The following is a 27,052-nucleotide window of genomic DNA, read 5'->3' on the forward strand; positions in this document are numbered from 1 at the left end:
GCACTCCCTCCCCCGCCACATAAGCGTCATGTCTTTATACCCTTCATGTCGGATCCCATTTTCTTTCAAATCATCTGAATCCGACGCTTTGGCTTTGCCTTTGCTTTTTGATTTGTCTCTTCCCAATGGTCGGGAAGGTGGTGAAACCGGAATAAGTTCATCTTCGTTCAGATCTAATTGAACACGAGCATCTGATGTAGTGTGGTCGGACTCAGATGTTCTGTTGCGTTTTGATCCACTATCGATATGTTGGTCAGATGTTTTGCTACTCAGCCATTTCCTGTTATCTTTCAAAAAATTCCAAACTTCAAGAAACTTGAAAGCCTTCAGATTTTCTTATTGATACACTTTCAACGCTTTCTTCAAAATCACTCCATCGCTTTCTCCACTTTTCCATTGACGTTTCATGTTGTTCCACAAGTCATTAAACAACATGACTTCTTTGTTCATCTTCCCCCATTTGGAGTACACTTGATGTTTTGAACGCTATTCTCCACGGTTCATTCCTTTATGGAACCTGTGTAAAACGCAAATCCAAAAGCGGTCATGCTTTTGGTCTTTTCCAACCGTCGCATCTTCTGAAATATCAATCCAAGATTGTGCCAACACTAACGCTTCCAAAGGTTCCCAACATTTAGCCTCCGCCTTCTCTTTTCTTTTAGTTGTCGCTCGAGTGGGCTGAGTCTCTGTAACGAATTCCGGTTCAGAATCAGAAACGACCGTTTCTGGTTGTGTTTGTGTTTGTTGAACAAGTTCGGTTTGAGATAAAAAAAAATCAAATGGGTTAAAATCCAGGTCGGGTTGTGGTAGTGGTTGCGCTGGTTGTTGTGGAAAATACGGAAGCATACCGCCGTAGTGGTAAAATGGAGGTGAGAAAATCGGTTGATCAAACGAAGGTATTAGGGTGTTGGTGTTTCTGACTGGTGTTTTTTCTTTGGTAGACCTTTTGGAAGAAGATATTTTTTCAAAAAAAAATGGATGAAAAGATTGTTTAAAGATTGTGTGTGTGTGTGTGTGTGTGTGTATATATATATATATATATATATATATATATATATATATATATATATATATATAATAATGGTAACAAAAAAAAAATTACACGAATCTTCAGCCTTAAACGGTCAAAATTGACCAACCAATCAGAGGATGCAGTCTTCAATGGCCGTACTGCGGTCTTGGCCGCAGGAAACCGTGGCCTGGAGGCGGTGTTCGAGGTCGACGTGGCAGAAAACGCGGTTCCAAACCGCACCCACACCGATAAGCCTAACATGTATATGTAAAAATATATATATAATAAATAATAAAACAGATCGAACTTTAAAATTTTATAGTAACCCTCATGAAGCTCATGAAGTATGTATATCTTATGTAGTTCTATAAACCTTATCTACGATTCGGTTGAGCCCTGCTAAGTTTTTATGTTTATGTGAGGACGTTCATGGCGATTTTTGTCGTTTGACTAAACTGGTAATTTTGTGAAATTTGCTTTTTCTTTTCTTGAGTAACTAATTAACTATAAATACGCCAGCCGTGTTAGGCTTGAGATTCTCGTACTCCCCAGACATGGAGTCCACAATAAAATTTTCCATAGCAGTCGACTCCGACCACAGAGCCACCGAATTCCGGCCATTTTCTATCTCCTCTCCCCACATGCGAGCATTCCACCTCGCCTGGCTCTCTCTCTTCTCTTGTTTCTTCTCCACTTTCGCCATCCCTCCCCTCCTCCCCATCATCCGTGAAGACCTCCATCTCTCCCCTTCCGATGTCGGCACAGCTGGAATAGCCGCCTTCGCCGGCTCCATCATCTCCCGTCTCGCCATGGGCCCCGCCTGCGACCTCTTCGGCCCACGTCTCGCCTCCGCCACCCTCTCCCTCGTGACGGCCCCCATCCTCCTCTCCGCCGCTTTCATCTCCTCTCCATTATCCTTCATCTTGCTTCGTTTCTTCGTTGGCTTCTCACTCGCCAACTTCGTAGCTAACCAGTTCTGGATGAGCTCCATGTTTTCCGGGTGCACGGTTGGATTAGCCAACGGTGTAGCTGCCGGGTGGGCCAACGTCGGGTCGGGTCTCACCCAGTTACTCATGCCGATTATCTTTTCTATATTAAACACAAACTTCAATTTCACACAGTCTGCTAGCTGGCGTCTTGCTTTTGTGGTGCCTGCCGTGTTTCAAGCAACAATGGCGCTTCTCGTATTGGCTTATGGTCAGGACCTGCCGGACGGAAAGTACAAAAAGTTTAAAAAAGAGGAGAAAGACTCATTCGGGTTGTTTTTGAATGGGATTACGAATTACAGGGGATGGGTTTTAGGCTTAACGTATGGTTTTTGCTTTGGAGTGGAACTGACAATGGATAACATAATTGCAGAGTATTTCTACGATAGATTCGGGGTGAACATGGAGACGGCGGGGGTGATAGCGGCTAGCTTTGGGTTTGCGAATTGGGTATCTCGGCCGACGGGAGGGGTGGTTTCCGATGAGTTAGGGAGGAGGTTTGGGATGAAAGGGAGGTTGTGGGGGTTGTGGGTGGTGCAGACGGTGGCTGGGTTGCTTTGTTTATGGTTGGGTCGAGTTAATTCGTTGTGGGGTTCGATTGTGGTGATGTGTGGGTTCTCGTTTTTTGTCCAAGCTGCGTCAGGACTTACGTTTGGAGTAGTACCATTTGTTTCCAAAAGGTATAATTAATATCTTTTCATTTCTTTATTAAGTATTATTTAGAAAACCAGGAACGTGGCTCTATAACTGCCAAGAAAGGTTGGATTTTTAGTTTACACGTGTTTGTTTTTGTTGGTGCAGATCAATGGGGGTGATATCGGGAATGACGGGAAGCGGAGGTACGGTGGGGGCGGTGGTAACACAACTGCTACTGTTTTCCGGTGACACCAAATTTTCGACACAAACTGGGATTTCCTTGATGGGTGTTATGATGATTGTGTCTACTCTGTCGCTGACCACCATCTACTTCCGCGATGGGGGTGGCATGTTCTGTGGCTCTTCCGACTACGACTACCAACCGCTTCCCTGAGGTCAGACCAAACCTCAACGAATTGGGATGATATATATGATGATATACATGAGATAAAAGTTCAAAACCAAGGACCAAGGATATGTTTTTTTAAGGAAAAAAGATTGATTGGTGTTATTCATTAGATGATGATGGGGTTAAAGAAAACGAGTAGATATGATTATTTTGTAAGAATTTATGGATGGAATATGAATTTGTTTGGATTGGTCGGTTTCTATACGTTGAATTTGACGATTTACTGGGTGGAAATTGAGCACACAAATATGAAAAAAGAAAAAAAAATTCCGTTGCCGGGACTTGAACCCGGGTCTCTCGGGTGAGAGCCGAGTATCCTAACCAACTAGACTACAACGGATTGTTGATTGTTTATTCTATTTGATGATACATAAATTCGTATTGTATATATAGCTGCTAAGCTGCAGTCTAAATTTAAAATAGATACCAGCATTTTTTTTTTCCAAACCGCTACTAATCTAATCCTAAACTACATGAATGTTTTAAACGAGACTTGAATTTTTAACTCTTTAAAATGAGGAACATCTTTTGTGACTTCTAATATCGCTGTAAGTCCTTCATTTTTGAACTTACTTCTCAATTGTGTAGTAATCATTATGACATATTAACATCAATGATGTGATCACAATAAAAGACAAAGTAATATCATTTTAGTCTCCTTACTTTATGGTTTCTGTTGTGTATTTATGGTTTCTCTTTGCTTTATTTATTAATCTATCTCTCTGTACGTTACATAAACAATATGCTCCCTTACGAAACGTTATCTGCTCTTTTGGAATGATCGTTAACCTGATCACCAAAAGTAACCATATGTACCAACATATTCTTGAATGATTCTGATGAATGACCCTCCCTATTCTTAAACAGTAGGTAAAGAAATAATATGTATTGCTTTTAAGAAAACTCAACGGTGGATTTTTGGTAATTCGTTATTGATCTTTGTTTCATAGAAACAGTTTATTAAAATTTTATTTAAAAAGCATTAGAAACACGATTGATAATCAATATTTCATCAAGTTAAGTCCAATCAAATATTCGATTCCCATTCAAACCAACTTATCAAGTATCAATCAAGAGCCACTCACCACTCACCATGCCAATTAATATCGTCAAACTCAAGAAAAAAAAAGGTCAACTAAACTAAGGAGACATGAACATCAGACTCGTTAAAGTAGTGCCAATTAATATCTGCAACTGGAGACTGGAGAGTGTGAACCTTAATTGTCGTTACAAAATTCATATCCAATTACTACTTACTAGTCGATCCTGAAACAAAGAAATATGAATACCCTCAAGTCCATCTATTACAAACAAAGTAGGACCCTCAAAAGCTTCAAGTACAAAACAAATTCAAAAAGAAATAATAATTAAAAAAAAAAAAAAAAATGTCCCAGTTTCAACAACAAAAAGAATAGCCGGACCTCTGAAAATCCATGTGGCTTCCACCCAAGATTATGGTGCTCCGGCATAGGAAACAGGGGGTATTCAACTGAAAAAATGTCAAAAAGGGCAACAACAATATAAACAACCATACATAATAGTCATAATACATACACCTTCTCAATCTCATGTATTCAAATTTACTTTCAATGAATCATAATAATAATAATAACCATAAGTGTTTTGAGTTTTGAAATACATAGGTGGACACAATTAATCAGAATTGGAACAATTGGTTATATATATAATTATATATTTCATTAAGATAGACTTGACGTACCATTTAGCTGGCTGTACAACTCTGACTATTATCATGCCCTTAGACTCAGAACAAAAGCTTTACTCTTTATTTTTACTTTCATCTGATTCTTTATCAATCTCCATTTTTTCAGACTCCCCATCTCCAGGTTTTTCAGCATCTGAATTTCCTTTGGAAGTGGATAAGGGACTCTGGTTGCTACTGCTAGATTTCATCCATGAAAACTGCAAGTTATGACCATTCCAGCTTTTACCACTCAAATACGCCTTCTCAGCTGAATGTCGTGTCGTGAAATACACACGAGCTCTTCCATTATCGTTATTTCCACCATCACTGGGCCCTACAACATCATCCAACTCCACCTTCGACAAATCACCAAATTGAGAAAAATGTTCCTTCAAAGCTGCAACCTAAACAAACAAACCAAACCATAAACAAAATGTCTTTTATTTATTAACCTTCTATTTTATATTATTATATAAAAAAAACTTACATTGGCAAGATCATTTGGTAGAGTTGAAACAATCTTAAAAGCAGTGGGACGATTGTCCAGTTTGAACCGATTCGTGACAACCGATGGATTAATCGGCATCAATGGTCGTAATGATGGTTTCAAAACCGGTGTTTCTTGCATTGCAATTGCATTACTTGATTTACAACTTTGTTGAACACCAGACTCCATAGATTTGCTACCATTATCGATTGCTTTTTCAGGATCAATGGAACTTGAAGTTGCAGCTTTTTCAGAATTATCAGCTACACTTCCAAGTTTCTGTCTTTTCGCCACCTGTTCACCTTCCGTCTCCCCTTTTACACCTGTAGCCTGAAAACAACAAAATAACCATGTTACCATTTAGATTATATATACACATCGCTTCATAAGCTAACGCATATTGCAATATTGCATAGCAAGATAAAATAAGTGTTTACTTGTTTCGCAAGTTTGTCTAACTTGCGCCTAAAGTCATTCCTTTTCCGATCAAGCATTTCTTGCTTTTTGCGAAGCTCCTCTTTCAAAACCTCTAAATTCTCCAGCTTCTTTTGTGAAGGTGGAGGGACTTTTGGGGTGTTGATGATCACGGGCTTTGGGAGATCAGAAGAAGGAGCAGATGTTCCATTATGTGATGTTGATGAAACTGGTGGGCCACGTGGAGGTATTGGAACATTACTATTATTATACCCATTAATAGGAGGAACATTATCACGATTAGCCCAAAATAACCTAATGAACCGATTACCCATCACAGCATCAGGTGCTGTTAAAGCAGCTTCTGCTTCTTCTCCTTTGGAAAACTGGACAAAAGCACGATCCGTGTTTATAGGAATGTGGATATCGATAACTTCCCCAAATTTATGAAAATGTGAAAATAGGGATTCCCTTTTGTTTTGTTGGAGGGGTATGCCACTCACAAATACTGTTCGTTGTGCTTTCTGTGTAGGCTTTCTGACACTTTTCCCATTTATGTCGTTTCGTTTATGGAGGTGAACAGCTTGACCACTATTTGATGGATCCTGTTTTTCAATTGTCTCAAAATTTGAAGGGATTGGTTTTGAGATTATATTCTCTTTGGTTTCTTTGTTTTTTGTACTTGTAATCTTGGATACCATATGTTCATCAGACCCAGATGGGCCAGGATCCAACAAAGGCCTGTTTTCCTTCACATTGGATTGATTTATTGATTGTAATGCAGGTGATGTTTGAGAATCGTTACCCCATAGAGGCTGATCTGGATCATAAAAGTCAGCTCCAACACTTGGAGAAGGATCAATTAATGCATCATTTAACTCATGTGCATTATTAGCATTGCCACTAACTCCACTTTTCCTAGTCTTGCCACGTGAAGCTTTGAATGAGGTTGTTGGGGCACCAGGGGCAGGTAAAGATCCTGCCCCAGATGGTGCTCCGGGCAGATTTGCATTTTGAAGCGATACAGGGAGATTAAACTGTGAAAGGCTCTGCAAGTTGTAAAATAACAGCAGTTTCAGATAAATGTAAAGGCAATATAATAGTGTGCTATCAGATGAGTTTGAATAAAGAACATGTCATAGTATCATACCTGAACGTCTTCAACAACAATACGATTGACACCATGTTCCATTGGGCACATATCACCTCTTAGGCAAAAACCCTGTTCTTCAAAGTCTCTACAACGCTGACGTGGCAGTCCCATTCCCATGTTCATGGAGGGATTAATGGCTCTATATGTTCCTTGTAAACCAAGGGTATGTAGTGTATCAATACCACCATTTGGTATACCTGGAACCAAACCAAATGCACTCCAAGATGGACCATATGCATTTGAAACACTTGGTAAACCCCTTCCACCAAACATACCAGGGGGTACAGATCCTTGTTGAGCTAGTCTAGAAGCAATATCAACAGAGTTGAATCTTGGATCATGTTGATTCCAGTTTCCTCTACCCCTCATTGGGCCAGGATCCCTAATTCTTTGGTTCAAATCCAAAGGTCCTTGTCGTCTTTTGTCCATAGGGTTGAAATTGTAATTTTTCCATGTGTCATTGGAATGGGAACCTTGTTCCCTGTAAATATGCCCATTTTCAAAAGGTTTGTTTCCTCTTCTGTATGGCTTATTAGTAAATACTTGTTCCATGGAATCTCTTTCCAGTGACTGAGACCTTGCATCATCTCTTCTACGATGCTTATGGTTGCGATCATCATCATCATCATCACTGATTTCTTTCTCATTAGGATTGCTTTCGGATACAGAAGGTGAGCGACCTGGTTCATGGGCTGGAACTTTAAGCTCCATTGAGTGCTTCTGATTGGTTATTTTATGGTTGAGAAGATGTAACAGTTACTAGTGGAACCAATGAACCCACTGGATCAACCTGAAATATTCTCAGAAAGGATGTCTCCTGTAAGTGGCATTAAAACCTTTACCTTTATGTTTTACTTTAATTGATATGCTCAGAAAAGATAAAATTCAAAATAACAATGTTATTTGCTTCTTCTGAAAGACTGCATCAGTCATCAGATACTATTAATATTAAGAATTGAGACTAGCAAAAGTTCTCCAAATCCCTAGAAGCATCTATTGTTAGCTATAGCAGCAATTATTACCCATCAATGATGGCTGGAACATACATTCAGAATACAAAAAATGGTAATTAAATGCGTAGAGGGAGGATGATAGATAGAACAACACTCTTAATGGAAAAATGAACATGAACCGAATATGAGAACTTTCAGTTTCTTCTTCACTATCTACAAGTTTATTTCCCCAACGTTAAACATGAAATTGGAAACTGTAGACTGGTTCTCGAGGAAATTGACCCCCAACTGCTGTGCCGCAACACTCTATAGACATCATCTATCTAAAATATAACTCTTAGCACAATCTACATTCAATTTTTGCAGTCTAGGAGATGCTGAGTGATCCTATACAGACAATACAAAATGAACTACATAGTATCTTATGCAGCAATTTCATCAATAGGATCAAATCAATAGATCGCATAGAGTTCCAAATCAATCAACAATCATATATGATATGCCCTAACAATTGTACAAATACAACAAGATTTTATAAGAACATAAGAAACTAACCTCAGTCTAACGATTTCCCTTATTAGGGTTACGATTATTTGTGTGGAAATAATATATTATAGCGTCCCGAGCTTCGGTTCGTCTAATTAATGGCGGAGCTTACGTTTTACTTGTGTACGTATACGTGATTGTCTGTGTGTATCATCTTCTCCCTCCCCCCTCTCTCTCTCTCTCTCTCTGTAAATTCTGTAGTTTCTCTCTCCAGGACGCAGGAAAGGTTTTACAGATAGGAAAAGAAGAAAAGGCTATGGTAAAAATTTAACAACTCAAACCCTCGTACTTTGCAATATGAACGCTGTTGATTTAGAATTTGGCAAATTTAATATTTCGACCCTCCTACTTTGTAATGTTGGTTGCAAATTTTCACGTAGATTGGACTTCTAAGGTTATGAGTTACTCATGTTTTGTTTCATGATTTTGGGATTATCTGATATTGAACTCGTTTTGAAAACTATTTGTAAACAATTGTGGCTTTTTACTTTAATTTAAAAGTTTAGATTTTTCAAAAGTTTTATGGATGCTACAATAACGACATCGACTTGCTCCTGTCCTCTGATGTACCTGAAACCTTAAAATCAAACTGTAAGTCAAAGTTTAGTGAGTTCCCCCAAAATACAACACAAAATAACATAATATAATGCATGCAACCAGCCCTATAATACTAGGTTGGACTGTCACTAAGCCTTCAGCTACCAGTTGGACCGCTCCCAGCCTACAACATAAGTTGGACCAATCCCTTGGTCCTACAGTATCAGTTGGATCGCCCAGCTATCTTGGTCTTTAATACAAAGCAGAACCGCCTCAACCCCACAACACAATAACATGTCGACATATACAACTATAACCATAATCCAACAATTACATGTAATCATATAGATATACCAGTCTAACATATTACCAGTGAATACATATTATCATACATATCTACCAGTCTAACATATAACCAATATAGCATCATCCTATATACCAGGATACATAACCTAGTGGGCCGGAATTGGTTCCTTCGACCCACGAGTACAGTGAGGAAAACTCACCTCACGATCTAAAAGATTATTGAACTGATCACTGCTCCAAACATTGTCTCTACATGTCACCTATACAATAAACAAGGACCCAATCTCAATCGACTATTCAAATTCCCCCAGATGACCTAAAGTCAAACTTGGTCAAAGTCAACAGTCAATGGTCAAAAAGTCAAAGATCAACATTCAGACCGAGTACGCCTTGCATACCAGCTCTATGCCTTACGTAGAGCATCTGTGACATCCCCATTTTCTCGGCCAGAAAATACCGATTTTGTTTATGCTTTGTAAAAATCAGAGTACTTCTTTTCATAAAAATGTTGCGGAATTTGTTCCCAGAAAAACACGATAGATACGTTATCAAAACATTTTCGAATAAACGTATTTTATTCATTTTAAACGTTTGGGATGTCATCGTTAATACAGAAACATATGCATAAACCGAACTTACATTTATTTACAATAGTGATCTACGTCTTTTTAATCTCTCAGTGTAATGTGACTTTATATCAACATTTGTGATGTAAATAAACTGAGTGGGTCAGGTTGGGAAACCTGGTGAGTACATAGGGTTTTCAACCCACAATAATATAATTATTATGTTCAAACAATCAACCCAATTACCCATCCCCGTTATCTTCTTTACTCTTAAGGATCTACCCTAAGAATCAACCATTCCTCGTTCATACATTCCTAAGGATCATCCTAAGGAATCGGTACGAAGTCCATCGTTACCGGGGTTTACGCACTAAGTCTGCATAGTCGTCAGGATTTATACAACAAGCACTAAGTTTGCATAGTCGCCAGGGTTTTGGCACCAACTCTGCATGATCACCAAGGTTTAGAGTACATCGAGTGAACACATCGTTCACAACACTTACAGGTTGCGAGCCTACTAGTGTTCCACTGGACTGTCTAGAATAGTCCGTGGTTGTCATCCATACTCTGCTGAATGACAGGGCCATCGTTTGGGAAAAGGCTTCTCACATCGTTCACCTCTCACCCTCACCTCGTGGTCTATAACACCTCTTAACTCATCGTCCAACTTATATTTCATCTATTACATCTACCCATTTTTTACCCCAACATTTTCGTAGATATAAAATACATATACAGTTTTAAATCATTTAAAACGTGTATAAAATCGTTCATCTAGCATAGACAACAAGTATTCAGATAATATGCACACATAGCATGTAGTTTATATAAAATACTTCATATCTATGTGTAAGATGAAAGGGACCATGCACTCACCTGAAAGGTGGTGACTCAGCACTCGGACAGTGCTTTGATACTCTCAAAACAAATTTTCCTTCGATAAAACCTAGTATCAATACCACTAGGGTTTAGTCTAACGATAACCGCGACAAATTAATAGTCTGACTATTATTACTATTATATAAGCATTAAACAATACTTATATAACTCATAATAATAATAGCCCAAATAATTATTTTAAGGACCTAATAACATTACTATAATTATTTGAAAGCTATATTAAAAATTGCGTAAGCGTAGCTCACTTACAGCGGATTCTAAAGAAAACCGGGTTTTGCTCGGAGCAGCGTTTTCGAAACCGAAAGACCCTTTTTCTCGGGACTCCGGGAGCCTCAGGGCTTCCTTCGGGAGCTAGGGGTTTTACCTAGGGTTTAGGGGGCTCAAAAAAGGCTAGATAGAGAAAGAAATTAGAGAGAGAAAGAGAATTGGTGTGAAAAACTCGGAACCCTTCGCAACCTATTTATAGGCATTGGACTTCGGACTTACGCTGCGCGTAGCTTCGGATAAGCTTGCTAGCCTCGCACCAGCTGGCTCGCACCTGCATCGGATGGATAAGAAGCGAAGGTACGTTGGGCGTACCAACCTCGGACACGGGGCGTAATAGTGAGGGTTACGTGGCGTGATCCGAAGCGCCTTTCTTCATCAGCGATGGGTGGCCCAGGTGCTGCTACGTCACCAGCTCCTCACCAGGCTTCGCAAATTCGACTAAAATCTTTAAAAATTCGTAACTTTCGCGTACAAGCTCCGTTTTTTATGTTCTTTATATCCACGCGAAGGCGGGAACGTACTCTAAAACTTTCGTTTAGACTTTGTCGGCTAATTTTGACTTTATTTTAAATTTTACATTATTAACAGGTCGGGACAGGATTGGTCCGTTAAATTCTCATAACTTCTTCATCTGACATCCGTTTCCGCCCATCTTTTTCTCGTTGTGCTACTCTTAACGAGATCTTCGATTCTCGTTTAGGTTGTGTTGCATAAAAACCGCTCTATCTACTATTCGAATTTCAGGCTGTACACTGTTGAGCCGAAACTTCGAAAAATCATAATTTACTCATACGAAGTCATATTTGGGCGTTCTTTTTATGAACGCTCTCGGTTTAATGTTTTCTACGACTTTTGTTTAGATCGCTAAGGTTAAATCTCACTCTATCGTAAATTCACTATTTACGCTTCCCGGTATCGTGTCGGTTTTGCCGTAAAACTTCGACGGGCCATAACTTCTTCGTTATAACTCGGATTTCGGCGTTATTTATATGTACGGAAACCTTGTGACATATTTTACATCTTTATTCTAAATAATATTTTGCTGAAATGTCATTTTTGACACTTATTGCCTCTAAATTGACTAGCCCGGATCTACGGGCGTTACAACATCCCTTGGCTTTTATGGGATAACATAGAGCTACGTGTTACGTACACATATGCACGTCATGCATACTCACGCTGAAGCCAAACATTCCATTAAATGCTTAATATATAAAGGCATCATGTCCAACTTTTAGATATGGTCTAAATAAATGTCCTAAGTGGTAAAGTTCCAAACTTTATGCACTTACATGGCTTATCAAGGCTCAATAACAAACCCTAATCTTATAACAAATTCTAAGGATCTCAAACTCCTGCATGTATGGTTGGATAAGGCCAAAAAACCATTTTTGTGACTTAATACCCTTAAATACTTCTGGAAATGCACTCTACAAGGTCTAGAGTCGTTCATACTCAAATGGACCAAAATAATGGGACAAAATGGCATAAATTCAACATTTAAGCTAGATCTATCAAAAGATGCATAAAGGTACATACTTTATACCATCAAGAGATTAATTAGGGAGAAGAACTTCCAGATCCAAAGTTTATTCAAGCTTCTAAGAAACTCCACAAACTTATTCTTTCTTCAAAAGCACCCAAAAACACTCTTTAAGCTCACAATGCACCAAAATGGGGTTAGGGTTTCAAGGGATACGTAATGGAAGGGTTTCATGAAGGTTAAGGTCCTTAAATAGGGCTCAAAGCCCCAGAATTAGGGTTTGGGCTATGGCCACATACGCCCTACGTACTCAAGATTTATGCCCCGTGTAGTTCATTAAAGACTTTGCCTCCAAGTTCCCGCTACGCAACGTGTAGAGGCTATCTTCGCCCTACGTAGACACGTATTCAACACTTAAAATTTAAGATCAAAGGGAAGGAAATTACCTACACAAATCGGGTGTTACAATTCTCCCCCACTTGAATCAAACTTCGTCCTCGAAGTCCGACATTGCAAAGAAATCTGGTTAGTGCTCACATATCTCCACCTCGCGTTCTCATGTCTACTCGAAACCCTTTTGATGCTGCTACTGGACCTTTACTAAAGGTACCACCTTGTTGTGCAAGGCTTTCGTCTTCCTATCCAAAATAGTCACCAACCTCTCTACTTATAACGCCCGTAGATCCGGACTAGTCAAATTAGAGGCAATAAGTGTCGAAAATGACTTTTCGGAAAAATATTATTTAGAATAAATAATCTTAACCACGTTTTAGTATATGTTACAAGGTTTCCGTACATATAAAGACCGCCGGAATCCGAGTTATAACGAAGAAGTTATGACCCGTCGGAGTTTCGCGGCGGAACCGGCATGATACCGGGAAACGTAAATAGTGAATTTACGATAGAGCGAGATTTATACTTAGCGATCTAAACAAAAGTCGTAGAAAACGTTAAACGAAGAGCGTCCATAAAAAGAACGCCCAAATCTGACTTCGTATGAGGAAGTTATGATTTTTTGAAGTTTCGGATTAGCAGTGTACAGCCCGAAATTCGAATATTAGATCGAGTGGTTTTTAGCCAACACAACCCAAAACGAGAATCGAAGATCTCGTTAAGAGTAGCGTAACGAGAAAAAGATGGGCGAAAACGGGTGTCAGATGAAGAAGTTATGAGAATTTAACAGACCAATCCTGTCCCGGCCTGTTAATAATGTAAATTTTAAAATAAAGTCAAAATTAGCCAACGGAGTCTAAACGAAAGTTATAGATTACATTCCCGCCTTCGCATGGATATAAAGAACGTCAAAAACGGAGCTCGTATGCGAAAGATACGAATTTTTAAAGTTTAGACTCGAATTTGCGAAGTTTGTTGCTCGATCGATGACGTGGCACAATCTAGACCCTTCATCGCTGACTCGATACCCACTTCGGATGAGTGACACACCACCTTCGCATTACGCCCCGCGTCTGAAACCAAGTACGCCCAACGTATCTCGCTCTTGTGCGGTCCGAGACTTCGCCACGTCGCACCACCCGGAGGACACCACCTGGCAATCTTATCCGACGAACACGCCGCGTACCACCTTCGGTACACCCAACGTAGACCGAAGGCTCGCACTATAAAAGGCAACGAAGGATGCCAACTTTCTTGCACATTTTCCACTCTCTCTCTCTAGATTACTTTCTCTCTCTAAGTGTCCTAATCCTCCCAAAACCCTAGGTAAACTCCCTAGCTCCCAAAGGAAGCCCCGAGGCTCCCGGAGTCCCGAGAAAAAGGGTCTTTCAGTTTCGGAAACGCTGCTCCGAGCAAAGCCCGGTTTTTTTTAGAATCCATTGTAAGTGAGTTACGCTTACGCAATTTTTAATATAACTTTCAAATAATTATATTAATGTTATTAGGTCCTTAAAATAATTATTTGGGCTATTATTATGAGTTATATAAGTATCGTTTAACGCTTATATAACAGTAATAATAGTCAGACTATTAATTTATTGCGGTTATCGTCAGACTAAACCCTAGTGGTATTGATACTAGGTTTTATCGAAGGAAAATTGTTTTGAAAGTATCGAAGCGTTGTCCGAGTGCTGAGTCACCACCTTTCATGTGAGTGCATAGTTACTTTCATCTTACACATAGATATGAAGTATTTTATATAAACTATGTGCTATGTGTGCATATTATCTGAATACTTGTTGTCTATGCTGGATGAACGATTTATACATGTTTTAAATGATTTAAACTGTATACGTATTTTATATATACGAATATGTTGGGTATGACATGGGGAGATGAATGATGAGAGATAAAAGATGACGTGAGTAAACATTGGCAGTTGTAGACTTAGTGCCTAATAAACATCGGCAATTATGGACTTAGTGCCTATTGGACAAACACTGGTAGCTATGGACTTAGTACATGTTAGGAATTGGTAGCTATGAACTTAGTACCTATTAGATAAACATTGGTAGCTATGGATTTAGTACCCAGCAGCTATGGAATTAGTGCTTTATGAACGAGCATTGGCAGCTATGGATTTAGTGTCAGTCCTATAACTCTGGAAGCAAAGGACTTCAGAATGAACGAATGCGGGATAAATGACTCTTAGGATAGATCCTTAAGAGTAAAGAAGATAATGGGGATGGGTAATTGGGTTGATTGTTTGATTGCTTAAACATAACAATTATATTATTGTGGGTTGAAAACCCTAGGTACTCACCAGGTTTCCCAACGTGACCCACTCAGTTTATTTATATCACAAGTGTTGATATGAAGTCACATTACACTGAGAGATTAAAGAGATGTAGATCACTAGTGTAAATAAATGTAAGTTCTGTTTATGTTTATGTTTATGTATTGACGATGACATCCCAAATGTTTTAAAACGAATTAAAAATACTTTTCTTCGGAAATGCTTTGATAACGTATTTATCATGTTTTATTGGGAACAAATTCCGCAACATTTTTATTAAAAGAGGTACTCTGATTTTTATAAAGCATAAACAAAATCGGTCTTTTCTGGCCGTGAAAATGGGGATGTCACACTACATAATTCAGTCACTCATCGACCTAAATTTCGTTCATGTGAACCACCACGAAATCATCAACCGCATACTTCCGAAGCTGAGAAATATGGAAGGTGTTGTGAATTTGACTAAGCTTCTCAGGAAGATCCATTTGATAGTCTACCTTGCCTATCATGGCCACTACTCGGAACGGTCCAATAAATCGGGGCCCCAACTTGCCTCTTTTCCTGAAGCGTATGACACCCTTCCAGGGTGATACCTTTAGTAAAACCATATCCCCGACCTGGAAATCTATCCCGAATCGTCGTCCATCGGCATAACTCTTATATCGACTCTTGGATGTCAGTAATCTCTTCCAAATCTGTTGGATAAACTTCGTAATCTGAAGGACCACCTTGGTCCTAACCATGACCATGTAGCCGACCTATCCCCGAAAAATTGGTGTACGAAACTTCCTTCCATAGAGAAGTTATAAAGGTGGTGCACCAATGCTAGAATGATAGTTATTGTTGTGAGAAAACTCAGATAGGGGAAGGTAAGAGTCCCAAATCCCACCGAAATCGATAACATAATCCTTCAAAATATCATCGAGCATCTGGATGGTCCGCTCACTCTCTTCATCAGTCTGAGCGTGATAAGCAGTGCTGAAAAGCAGTCTTGTACCCAACTCCTCATGAAACTTCTACCAAAATCGAGAAGCAAACCATACATCGTGATCATATACAATAGAGACCGGTAGACCGTGTCGAGCGACAATCTCGCGAACATACACGTCGACCAACTTCTTGGCTGAAGAACTTTCCCAAATGACAAGAAAGTGGGCACTCTTGCTCAACCGATCAACAATAAACCAAATCGCATCAAAACCCTTGTCCGCCCGCGACAATTGATGATGAAATTCATAGTGATTTGTTCCCATTTCCACATGGGAACCTCTAAGGGTGAAAACTCTTTTCTTCTCAGGATCTTCGGAGCGTCGGGACTTGCTTCGGGTGTCAGGATGATACCGGGGCTTCGGGGGTGCTTCCACAGGGCTAGAGAGGGTATCGGGAGTGAGAGAGTGAAGGAATTAGCAATCATGGTCGGCTACCCTTCGATTTCTATTTATAGGGCAATATTTTTGGATTCACGTCGTGAATCTCAAATATTACCGTCGTGAATACAGTCGTCATCAGGTGCGTCATTGCAACTTGGGTCTGTCAGGCTCCAGGAGATCTCTCTCTCTCTCTCTCTCTCTGTATATATATATATATATATATATATATATATATATATATATATATATAATCAGGATTTAATCCGATTGAAACTATACTCTTTTTCCTCTGTCACACACACACACATACACACACACACACACATATATATATATATATATATATATATCGTTTTTTTTTTACTTATAATTATTTTTAAAAATAAATATTAAAAATTACAGTTAAAATTACAATTAATTATAAATTTAAAATTTAAAATAAAAAACTAATTTTAATATATATATATATATATATATATATATATATATAGAGAGAGAGAGAGAGAGAGAGAGAAGTTCAAATGTTTTTGACAACTATTGTGTGACTGTGTGCACCAATAAGAATTCAGGAAATAATTAATTATTAAATAAATCATTTAAGGGTATTATAGTAATCTTGACATATTTAAATATGGTAGATAATTAATATGTTTTTTTATTATTACTTTAAATATGGGATGTAGTCAAAATCTGTTGAAAAAAAACCCTAGTCGATCACGTATACAACGATTTATCCTCCCTCTCGTTTTCCCAGCATTGGTCCCTGCTATTCAGCGGGGTTTCGGAGGTTTTGGGCTACTGTAGAAGGGGAGATGTGCTAGAGGTTTGATCAAAGGGCATCAGAGGGCAGGAGGGGTTCCGATGGGGCAAAGAAATCCACGATGAAGTCGAATCTTCATAGGCCTTGATCGATGGGAACAAAAGAGAAAGAAAGCGAGGGGAGGAGGTATCGATCTCCGATGAGTGACTAGACCGAAGAACAAAAGGAGAAGCAGCGGGGTGGGGCTGTTGCTCCGATCGAAGCAGGTCAGGAGGTGGAGAGGATGTGGTGGTGGTCGCTGATTCTTCTTCTCCGGTGAAATCTAGGTATTTTTTTATTCATGTCTTCCGATTATGTTTTTGGTTAATTTTTTATATGTCAATTAGTTTATTTGTCAAGACAGGGAAAAAAACATTGCAAGATAGGATAAGTAAAATAACATGCTGTTAGAATATATTTGATTTGAAGATTACATTCTGTTAGAGTAAATTACATTTTTTTTTAATGTTTACTACATTCTATCAAAATTTATACTTTGAAGATTACATTCTATTAGAACAAGTTACATTTTTTTAATGTTTGCTATATTCTATCATAATTACAACCCACATTGCCAATTTAAAATATTGTATGCATTCTGCCAAAATTTAAAATGGCATATATATATTCAGTCAGAATAATGGTAGTGCAGTAATGGTAATTGCACTTTAGAGTTAATGATTCTTTTAGAATTTGTGTTTGCCTTTTTTGTAATAGATTTGCTATGATATTTTTCCACATAATGAACATGTTCAGTAAAGTCATTCTTAAAGAATACGATATTTTTTTTAACCATTCTTAGTTTTTGTTGCATTTTTTATAGGAATTGATTGAAGAATGGTTTGAAGACATGATGGGAAATGCTTGAAGAATGAATCAAAGATTGATCACACTCACATTTTAAGAATCTTGTTATGTTTTAAAGAATTACACTTGTTATTCTTTCAGAATTTTGTTATTATTCAAGAATGTTCTTTGTATCACAATCATACAATGTAATTGTTTGATATATTATTAGTGCAAGAAGACATGTATTCTTTATAAAATGTTAGTGTTGATAATATGTTCTATAATATTTTAAGCATGTTAATATATATAAATATTGAATATAATCATATTCTGCAAGAATAAAATCAAAAATATATTTACTAGTTTATGGTTGATTTTTATGTCATTCTAACAGAATGAAATCGGATATTATTAAAAATTATATTTTAATTAAATTTAAAAAATTCAGATTTTTATAAATAAGGGTATTAATTATCCCTTAAAATCTGGAAATTTCCTTTTTTAATATAGGTTAATTGACCAAAATACCCTTATGGTGAAATTTATGTGATTATATGATATTTGTTACCCTATTTTAATATCATAGACCCTCAGATCAAGATCATTGATTCTATTCCATCCGTTGGTCCAGATTTGTGCATACGGGCACACAATAGATGTCAAGAACATTTGAACCTAGCCCTATATATATATATATATATATATATATATATATATATATATATATATATATGTATATTAAAATTAGTTTTTTTATTTTAAATTTATAATTTATAATTAATGTTAATTTTAACTGTAATTTTTAATATTTAATTTTAAAAATAATTATAAGTAAAAAAATGATAAATGATATAGCAATCTATTAAATTGTATATAGTTTAATAGGATATAAAATTTAATAAGTAAAATTATATAGTCTCCATCCATTTATCCATTGAACTCGATATGTGTGGATCCATTAATCGATTGAACTCATATAACTTCAATGAATTAGAATTCAATACATTTCCATTAATTCATTGAACTCGTCAGTAAATTAGAATCTAATACATTTGGAGATTGCTTTGTAATCCAATACATTTTCATTAATCCATTGAACTCATAGAAGTTCAATGAATTAGAATTCAATACATTTGGAGATGACTTTGTATTTATTCTGATAAATACATACAATTTTAGTTTTTATATTAAATGTCATATAACTAGACCAATTACTATTTTTGGAATCATCTTCATCGATATGGAAAGTGGGTACTATATATTTATGACAAAACTGCAATATTGGTCCTTGTGGTTTGCAAAAAACTTTGGATAGGGTCCAAAAAGTTATCAACTTGCATGGAAGGTCCAAAATCAAAAAATTCTTTTGGTTTTGGTCCTTGAAAATTTTAAAGGACTATTTTGCCCTTATTATTTATTTTTCACATTTTCTTTATTTGTTTTAATTGTTTTATAATTAAAAAAAGCAAAAGAAAAGAAAAATAGAAAGACGGGTCCACCCTGATTTTTTTTTTCTCTCTCTCCACCTACCATCTTTCCTATTCTTTCTAATTTTTTCTCCCCTGAATCCCAATCTTGAACATGATATCTAAATTTAAAAAACTTGAACATGATATCTAAATTTAAAAAACTTAAAATTTGGTTTAAGATAAAATCTAATAGCAAAAATTAACATGGATAAACAAATAAATGCTTGTTTCATTCATTCAGAAATGACTCAGGTTAAAGCTCAGTGTTCTTCTTTTACAAAACCCCTAAAAGATAGCAGTTTTTTTCTTGATCTTGTTGTCTAAAGAACACTGTGTGAATAATCCAGCTGTTGAGCAACACCACCATTCAACCTCAAACACATCTCAATCATGATAACATCGTTCTGAAATTAATAGTTTCATACAATTTTCAAAATCAGGTAATAACGAACAAGAAATTAAGCTGAAAATCGACCCAAATGAAGAAATTATTTGATATAATGGTAGCGAGTTTCAATTATTGTTCCGAATTAAAGATGGAACTAACCTCCGAAATGGGGCTATGAGATTGATCGGACAAACTGGAAGGAAGTGAACCAGGTGTATGAACACGCTAATTTGATTTCTCGTTAACCCTTGCCGTCTTTAAATTTTACGACGACGACATTTCATTCATATTCCACGAAGGCGTCACCATCCTCCACGACGACGCTGATTTACTGGATCTGGACTCGCTTAATGTTTAATAGGATACAATGGTGTGAGTGGGTTTTCTTGTGTAAAAGAGAAGGGTATCAACCATTAATGAGGTAGAAAACTTAATGTTTAATAGGATACAATGTGTGAGTGGGTTTTCTTGTGTAAAAAAAAAGGGTATCAACCATTAATGAGGTATAAAACCATCTCCAACCCATCTCCATTTTTTCTCTTATAAATGGAGTAAAAAATGGAGTAAACAGTGTTTCATTTCCAACCCTACTCCATTTTCTATCCCATTTTTTACCCCAAAAAGTATATTTTTGGAATATTTCATTTTTATAACTTATATATATTGTCAAATACACCCTTCTACTAATTAAACTCTATATTTATGATTAATTAATATAAATTAGTATACAACATGATATTATAAATATTAAATATTGTATTTAAATTATAATTAGTAGATAAAATAAACTAGAAATATATAAAATAAAAATAAGAGGGACTAAAATTGACAACCAAACTTCACCTTCATTTTTGGAGATATGAATAATATTCCCCCATATATGGGGAATACTATTCATATCTCCAAAAATGGAGGTGAAAATGGGGTAGGATTTGAGAAGAATAGGAGAGAAATGGGGGAAAAAATAGAGTATGGGATGGGTTGGGGATGCCTCAAAATGTTAAGGAAAACAACCTCATGAGAGAAAGAGAGAGAGAATCAGGTGGGGTGGACCCGCTTTTTATTTTTCTTTTCTTTTTATTTTTAATTTTTTTATTTTTCTTTTCTTTTTATTTTTAATTATAAAAAAGTTAAACAAATAAAAAAAATGTGAAAAACAAATAATTTCGACAAAATAGTCTTACAAATTTTCAAGGACCAAAAACTTCCATTGAAAATCTTTTGGACCTCATCCAAAAAGTTTATAAACCAAAGGATCATTTTGTAGTTTTGTCTACATTTATATATATTTGTCTTTATTTATATAGGATTTTTGTTGTCGCTGTTTTTCTTAAAACAGAAATGAAACAGAAGAACTGGCATTCATATTTGATATGTCTTAAAAACAGAAATGAAATAGAAGAACTGGCATATTCATATTTGATAGACGAAAAATTAAGCTTCAAGATCATCAACAAGTACAATACTCGATCTATCTCACCATAAAAATAAAACACACAAAAAGACTCGGAAAACATTAATTTAACTCCACCATTTCAACATTATCGCCTCAAGTCCTGGCACCACGTCCTTCCTTGGCACCTCCATGAACTTGACCCTCCGGTCCAATTTCATGAGCCTTGTCCTGTATGGTCTGGCCCACCTCCTTCGTCTTCTGCCCTGTGTACTCCACCATGTCTTGAACCCGCCTCTTTGCATAGTCAATCTGCTCCGGCACCGTCGACCCCGTCACCTGCCTCAGACTGTTCAACAGAAAAGACAAAGAGCTCAGCCCCGTCAACCCAAACGTCCCGGATGTCAGAAATCCGGCTACCGCCAGCCCGATGGTGAGGACTGCCGGAACAATAATCGGGCTGAAGATGATGAAAACTGGGGTGGCGATAGCCAGCCCGATCATAGTACCCACAAGGGTGATTCCTGCGAGGCCAAGTAGGATTCCACCCACCGGAAGGAGGGCCATGACGGCGAAGATTTTGCTCTTTGATGGACCTTCTTGATCAGGGAAAAACGACGATTTGTTGCCGCCATGTTCGTATCGTGGGTGTTGGATGGTGTGGACTTGGACCTGGTGGGGATGACGATCGTTAGTAGCCATGGCCAACAAATCTAACAACCAAGAATCTAGAGAGATCTAGAGAGAGAGAAGAATGTAGATGAGAGAGATGATGAGAGGTGGAGACCGTGGTGTTAATAAAGATGGATGGGTGGATGCATGGTGATGACACGTATGTGATGAGATGGAAGCAATAAGCTTGCATGAAGCACAAGTTTCAATTGCCTTTTGGACTCTTTCGGAGAAGGGAATATCCCCACGCGCTTTAATTTTCAAAATTTTTCACACTTCCTATTTTCAATTAACAACCAGAAGGGTTGCCTTTCGTATTGTTATGGGTTAGAAAAGAATTCGTTTTTTAGGCTGATTCAGATTTCATAGTTTATATTTGTTTGTGGGTAGTAATATTTTTTTCTGGAATGACTGAGTTTTTGCAGTTCATGTTTGTTTCATGGGTTTTTTTAGAACATATATATTTTCATTATAGGAAAAATGACTTAAAAGCCCAACGAAGTTTCCAAACCATTCAAAAAAACTCAATCATGTTTTGTTTGTTCAAAAAAACTCAACGAACTTAACATTTTCTCTAAAAAGTCCAACAAAGTTCCAAACCGTTCAAAAAATCCTAATTTTGTTTTGTTTAAGTTCGTTAGGTTTTTTTTTGAACAATCAAAACATGATTGAAGTTTTTTAAACGTTTTGGAAATTTCGTTGGTCTAACAAGTCATTTTTTCGATACGGTAATAAACCACGTCATCTGTTTCTCTTATTTGACTTTCAGGAAAGTGTAACTTAGTTGGGTTTTTTAGACAAAATGTTAAGTTTGTTGGGTTTTTCCGAACTGACAAAACATGATTGAGGTTTTTTGAACGGTTTGGAAACTTCATTGGGCTCGTAAATCATTTTCCATTTCGTTATATTGTCAAACTTTCTACACGCAAAACACTAGATTTTCACAGGTAATGTAGTAAGATCATATGCAAATGGAAACAAAAATAAACATAATATCTTTTCATCTAAAGCATTGTTTGTTGTTGGTGATGGATATTACTTGTTGATCAATATTTGTAGCTTACTTGGTGCTTGTTTCATTGGGACGTCACCTACGTATGAATGAGATTGTATTAGTGGTAAATCAATATATTTCTTTGGTGTTTTTTTATACCATATGATTCATTAATTAACCAAAAGTTTAGTGGCTCATGAATTTTGAGTTAGACTTGTTTTTGCTGGTGTTTGTTATTGTACTTGCCCAATTGTCGGAGGTGTAGGAGGGACTGGTGTTGTTGAGATGTTTTCAGAAGTGGAAGATTTAGTGATTTGTAGGCAGTGACGGACGTAAAACATTTGAATAGCGGTGTCACTCATATACTAAGGCGGTGCACCTAATAGATTTTTTTTACACTACAGGGTTGAATCGGAGCAGTGGCGCGGGACCCCAAATACCCTACACAAGCCGCCACTGTTTGTAGGTACTTGTTTCTTGCAATGTGTTTACAATCGTGGATCATTTGTGCACTACTAGAAAACGTCAAATAGGATACGGGTAAATGTAGTACGGTTGTTAAAAAATTCGTATTATATATGTGGTTTTATTAATTATTATGCACGTTTTTTATGAAATAATTGGGATGGAGCCCCATCCCCGCCCTGACCCCAAACTCGAAAAACATTATAAAAATACCCCGTACAGAAAGGATTGACCCTGCGGTGTCGAGGTCACATAGAGGTTTTATGGCATCCTTAATTATATAAATGTACCAGGGGAATTTCCATGTGTTGCGTTGAAATATAATTATGCTGTTAGAAAATATTGACATGTGTAACGCCCGTGAGTTAGGCTAGATGTTTAAGGGATAATAATAATAAATATATTTATTATCGAGCAATTAAAATCCTAGATTTTGATAATTGTTCTTCGTACGTATTACACACAAATATTTGTTTATTGTATACAGTTAGGTGGGTAAATATATGACTATATAATATCCATAGAAAATGTTATTTATCGCCGAACAATAAATTAACATTTTTAATAAAAGATTATTTAAGATAAATAGCTAGTCTTAACAAAAATCATAATTACGAAGCTGCGAGTATAATGAACGCCAAAATCTGACTTCATATGGAGAAATTATGATTTTTCGAAGTTTCACATTCAACACAGTACAACAGTACATGTCACAGAATAGGAAGTGAAAATTGGTTACTTGTTTGCCAAAAAAAGGTAATTGTGAATTGATGTCCTAAAAAATACGAATATGTTGATATAAAGAACATCGAGAACAAAGCTCATATGAAGAAGTTATAAATTTCGCAAAGTCTTTTATAGTGTAACTTTCATAGACTGTAAATTAAAAATATAATGTGAATTAGCTATTGAAATATAAAGGAAAGTTGTAGTACTCATCGATACGAAACCAAAGATATAAAGAACGTCGAAAACGAAGATGGTATTCAATAGTTATGATTTTTCGAAGATTGCGACAAATACCAGCTGAAGAGGCGTGACCCCACTCGGAGCGCGCCACATGGCATAAGACGAACACCCCTCTTCCACCTACTTGAAGACGTGGCCCAACAAGATCGTGACATGGCACTACTACAAGGCTGGCGTACCCTATGAAAGTTGTTATCAACAGAAGTCGAATCCTCCCTCATTTGTTGCACATTTTTTTCAGATTTCTCTCTCAGACTCTATTCCAAATCCTTGGGATCCAACTTCTGAGTTTTGTGTATTTTAGCGAGGTGTTGCAGTGTTGGAGAGCTTGACAAAAAGAAGTATTCAGCATCGAAATTCTGCCTACGACGTTTCGAGTTTTCCCTATAAGTTCTTGGAAGTTAAGTTGCACTTACTATATTTTTAAATGTAAATTATATTTATATTCATAGTCGTTATAATGAACATATAAATAAGATTTATTAGTAATTTCAGTCAAAATATTGATCGATCTTCTTACGGGAGTGATGTCTAAGCTAGATCTTAGTGAGGTTTTTAAAATTGATTCTCGAAACAGTATACTCTATATACCAAACAGCTCCTACCTCAAATTTGATCTTACATGGTTATTCCTTATTTGAAGGAACTCGGTATTCTTTAGGATTATTGAAAAATCTATAAATAATTGATATAACCTTATAGTTATGAACCAATAGAGTACTACGATTGTCCTTTTGGTGCCTTTAGTTAAAAGTCAGCCATTTTCTTCGTAACTTTTAACGTCGCACAATCATCGTGAACGATTGACTTTCATATCTATCATATCTACTTCATACGGAGTCGGATACGAAATTTATGTTTTTGGGATCGGGACGACGTGTACTTTATATATATATATATATATATATATATATATATATATATATATATATATATATATATATATGTGTGTGTGTGTGTGTGTGTGTGTGTGTGTGTGTTTCGACACACTTATTTTTACAATTTATTGGCGATTTGGTTGATTTTTCTATTTTTCTAAATACAAATTTATATAATATAGTTTGCAGCGCGCATGACTATAAATTATCTATTCAATAATTTTATTTTTAATTATTATTACTTATGTGTAACCCAAATTTGCGGGTGTTAAAAATATACTATAATACTTTAAAACATCATTTAAAACAACTTTAATAGATATATATATACATGTATTAAGGTATATACTCACCTTGAGTTTTGGTAAAACGTTATCCTATTTGTCGCCTTGTAAACTCCTTCAGTTTGTCAAAAAGAGATCTACACATTATAAAAAATATATTAAGCTTTAACTAAACTATAGTCTTATAATCTAAATAAAAACTGACTAATTAATTGTGCAATTTATGCAATATTTGTTCTCCTCAATCCACTTTACATTCTTAATCATATATGACAATATCTTAGTTAAGATATGTAACGCCTCGATTCTCATGTATGGATTTAAATAAAATGTTCTTTGGTTTTAAGTCCTACTCGGCGAGTAGCAGCTAGGGGTGTGCAAAAAAACCGCAAAACCGAAAAACCGAGCCGATCCGGCCAACCCGAAACCAAAAAAACCAGGTACCTACGGGTCGGTTTCGGTTTGGATATTTAGATATTCGTGGATACCCAAACAGAACCGTCTTTTATATATATATATATATATATATATATATATATATATATATATATATATATATATATATATATATATATATATATATATATATATATATATATATATATATATGAGATTCGGTTATATTAATATATTGATTGTAATTTAAACATCAAAGAACTCTTTCACTGTAATTTCAAATACACTGTGTTTTGTTATGCGTAAATCTAGAAAATCTAGAAGTGTAGTTGGTTTTATGATATCAAATTAAGTATCCTTTGTAACCAAAGAATTAGTTTGAGATCACATGCAGATAAAAAAATATTAATAAATCTTATATATCAATATATCAAAGAATTGATGATTGGTTTTAAAGAGTTGGTTTATTAGCAAACATATATATTTTTTTCTTAATTTTGTGAGTTTTTTATTTTTAGAAAAGAATTGTTTAAAATGGAGTTTGTAGTTTTGATTGATTATTATTTTTATATTTAACGGATACTCGTGAACCAAACCGTGGTTACCCGCCTTTATACGGTTCGGTTCGGTTCGGTTCGTTTTTTTAGCAATTCAGTTCGGTTACGGTTAGTGCTAGCAAGGTACCCGTCCCGTTGTCACGGTTTATAATTTTTTTACTATCCGATCCAAACCGCCCCGTGAACACCCCTAGTAGCAGCGGGGTGGGACCGCGTGTTTAGTGACCTACTCGCCGAGTCCAGGGAGGGACTCGACGAGTAGGAGCTGGTAAAGGAAACCCTAAATCTCGGGGTTTTGCACCCTATTTAAGGAGGCCTAAGCCTCCTTTGGCCTCTTTACAGTCTGTGAGAGCTCAGTAAAACCCTAATTCGTGTGGTACTGGTGGTTGTCGAGGCCAACACAAATAATAACCCTAAATATTACACACTAAAATAGTGTATAGTGGTAAAGGGATCGAATCCACGGAGATTGGTTCAATTTATAACTCTATGAAAAATCTCTTTGTAAAAGTACTTGTAAAATGACAATAAAAATAAAATGGGGGGTTTTGGTGTTTTAAAATACTTGAAACAAACTAGA

At 36.5% G+C, this 27,052-nt stretch overlaps 3 protein-coding genes and 1 non-coding gene across 5 annotated transcripts; 1 reads left to right on the forward strand and 3 right to left on the reverse strand.

Annotated features, from left to right (window-relative positions):
- The first annotated feature begins 1,531 nt into the window (after nt 1–1,531).
- NRT2.7 (high affinity nitrate transporter 2.7) lies at nt 1,532–3,243 on the forward strand. Its single transcript, XM_079025820.1, has 2 exons — nt 1,532–2,678; nt 2,800–3,243. The coding sequence occupies exons 1-2, from the start codon at nt 1,567–1,569 to the stop codon at nt 3,026–3,028; spliced, it is 1,341 nt and encodes a 446-aa protein (XP_078881946.1). The 5' UTR covers nt 1,532–1,566; the 3' UTR covers nt 3,029–3,243.
- A 67-nt stretch (nt 3,244–3,310) lies between these two features.
- TRNAE-CUC (transfer RNA glutamic acid (anticodon CUC)) lies at nt 3,311–3,383 on the reverse strand. Its single transcript has one exon. It is a non-coding gene; the product is annotated as a tRNA-Glu (tRNA).
- An 823-nt stretch (nt 3,384–4,206) lies between these two features.
- Nucleotides 4,207–8,535, reverse strand: LOC145087758 (zinc finger CCCH domain-containing protein 41-like). 2 transcript variants are annotated; one of them, XM_079025818.1, is made up of 6 exons: nt 8,311–8,535; nt 6,800–7,592; nt 5,673–6,698; nt 5,236–5,565; nt 4,764–5,152; nt 4,207–4,532 (listed from the first exon to the last, which is right to left on the reverse strand). In XM_079025818.1, exons 2-5 carry the CDS (start codon nt 7,511–7,513, stop codon nt 4,823–4,825), a joined length of 2,400 nt encoding a protein of 799 aa, XP_078881944.1. In that variant the 5' UTR covers nt 7,514–7,592; nt 8,311–8,535; the 3' UTR covers nt 4,207–4,532; nt 4,764–4,822. The 2 variants fall into 2 exon arrangements, with proteins under 2 accessions (XP_078881944.1, XP_078881945.1); XM_079025819.1 differs by having other exon boundaries at nt 6,800–7,619.
- A 12,725-nt stretch (nt 8,536–21,260) lies between these two features.
- Nucleotides 21,261–22,037, reverse strand: LOC145090651 (oleosin Ara h 14.0102-like). The gene has a single exon (XM_079028780.1). The coding sequence runs from the start codon at nt 21,957–21,959 to the stop codon at nt 21,414–21,416; it is 546 nt and encodes a 181-aa protein (XP_078884906.1). The 5' UTR covers nt 21,960–22,037; the 3' UTR covers nt 21,261–21,413.
- Between the last annotated feature and the right edge of the window lie 5,015 nt (nt 22,038–27,052).

Source organism: Lactuca serriola, chromosome 2 (genome assembly GCF_051521515.1).
Source record: "Lactuca serriola cultivar US96UC23 chromosome 2, Lser_US96UC23_V15, whole genome shotgun sequence".
NCBI classification, from domain to species: domain Eukaryota; kingdom Viridiplantae; phylum Streptophyta; class Magnoliopsida; order Asterales; family Asteraceae; genus Lactuca; species Lactuca serriola.

What these genes read in the sequence shown, in the direction of transcription:
- LOC145087758 (XM_079025818.1), bottom strand. Translation starts at nt 7,513, where the DNA reads ATGGAGCTTAAAGTTCCAGCCCATGAACCAGGTCGCTCACCTTCTGTA. An exon ending in TAGACAAACTTGCGAAACAA is followed by an intron (nt 5,566 to 5,672) that starts GTAAACACTTAT and finishes TGTTGTTTTCAG; the next exon opens with GCTACAGGTGTAAAAGGGGA. An exon ending in TACCAAATGATCTTGCCAAT is followed by an intron (nt 5,153 to 5,235) that starts GTAAGTTTTTTT and finishes TTGTTTGTTTAG; the next exon opens with GTTGCAGCTTTGAAGGAACA.
- NRT2.7 (XM_079025820.1), top strand. Translation starts at nt 1,567, where the DNA reads ATGGAGTCCACAATAAAATTTTCCATAGCAGTCGACTCCGACCACAGA. An exon ending in GTACCATTTGTTTCCAAAAG is followed by an intron (nt 2,679 to 2,799) that starts GTATAATTAATA and finishes TTGTTGGTGCAG; the next exon opens with ATCAATGGGGGTGATATCGG.
- LOC145090651 (XM_079028780.1), bottom strand. Translation starts at nt 21,959, where the DNA reads ATGGCTACTAACGATCGTCATCCCCACCAGGTCCAAGTCCACACCATC.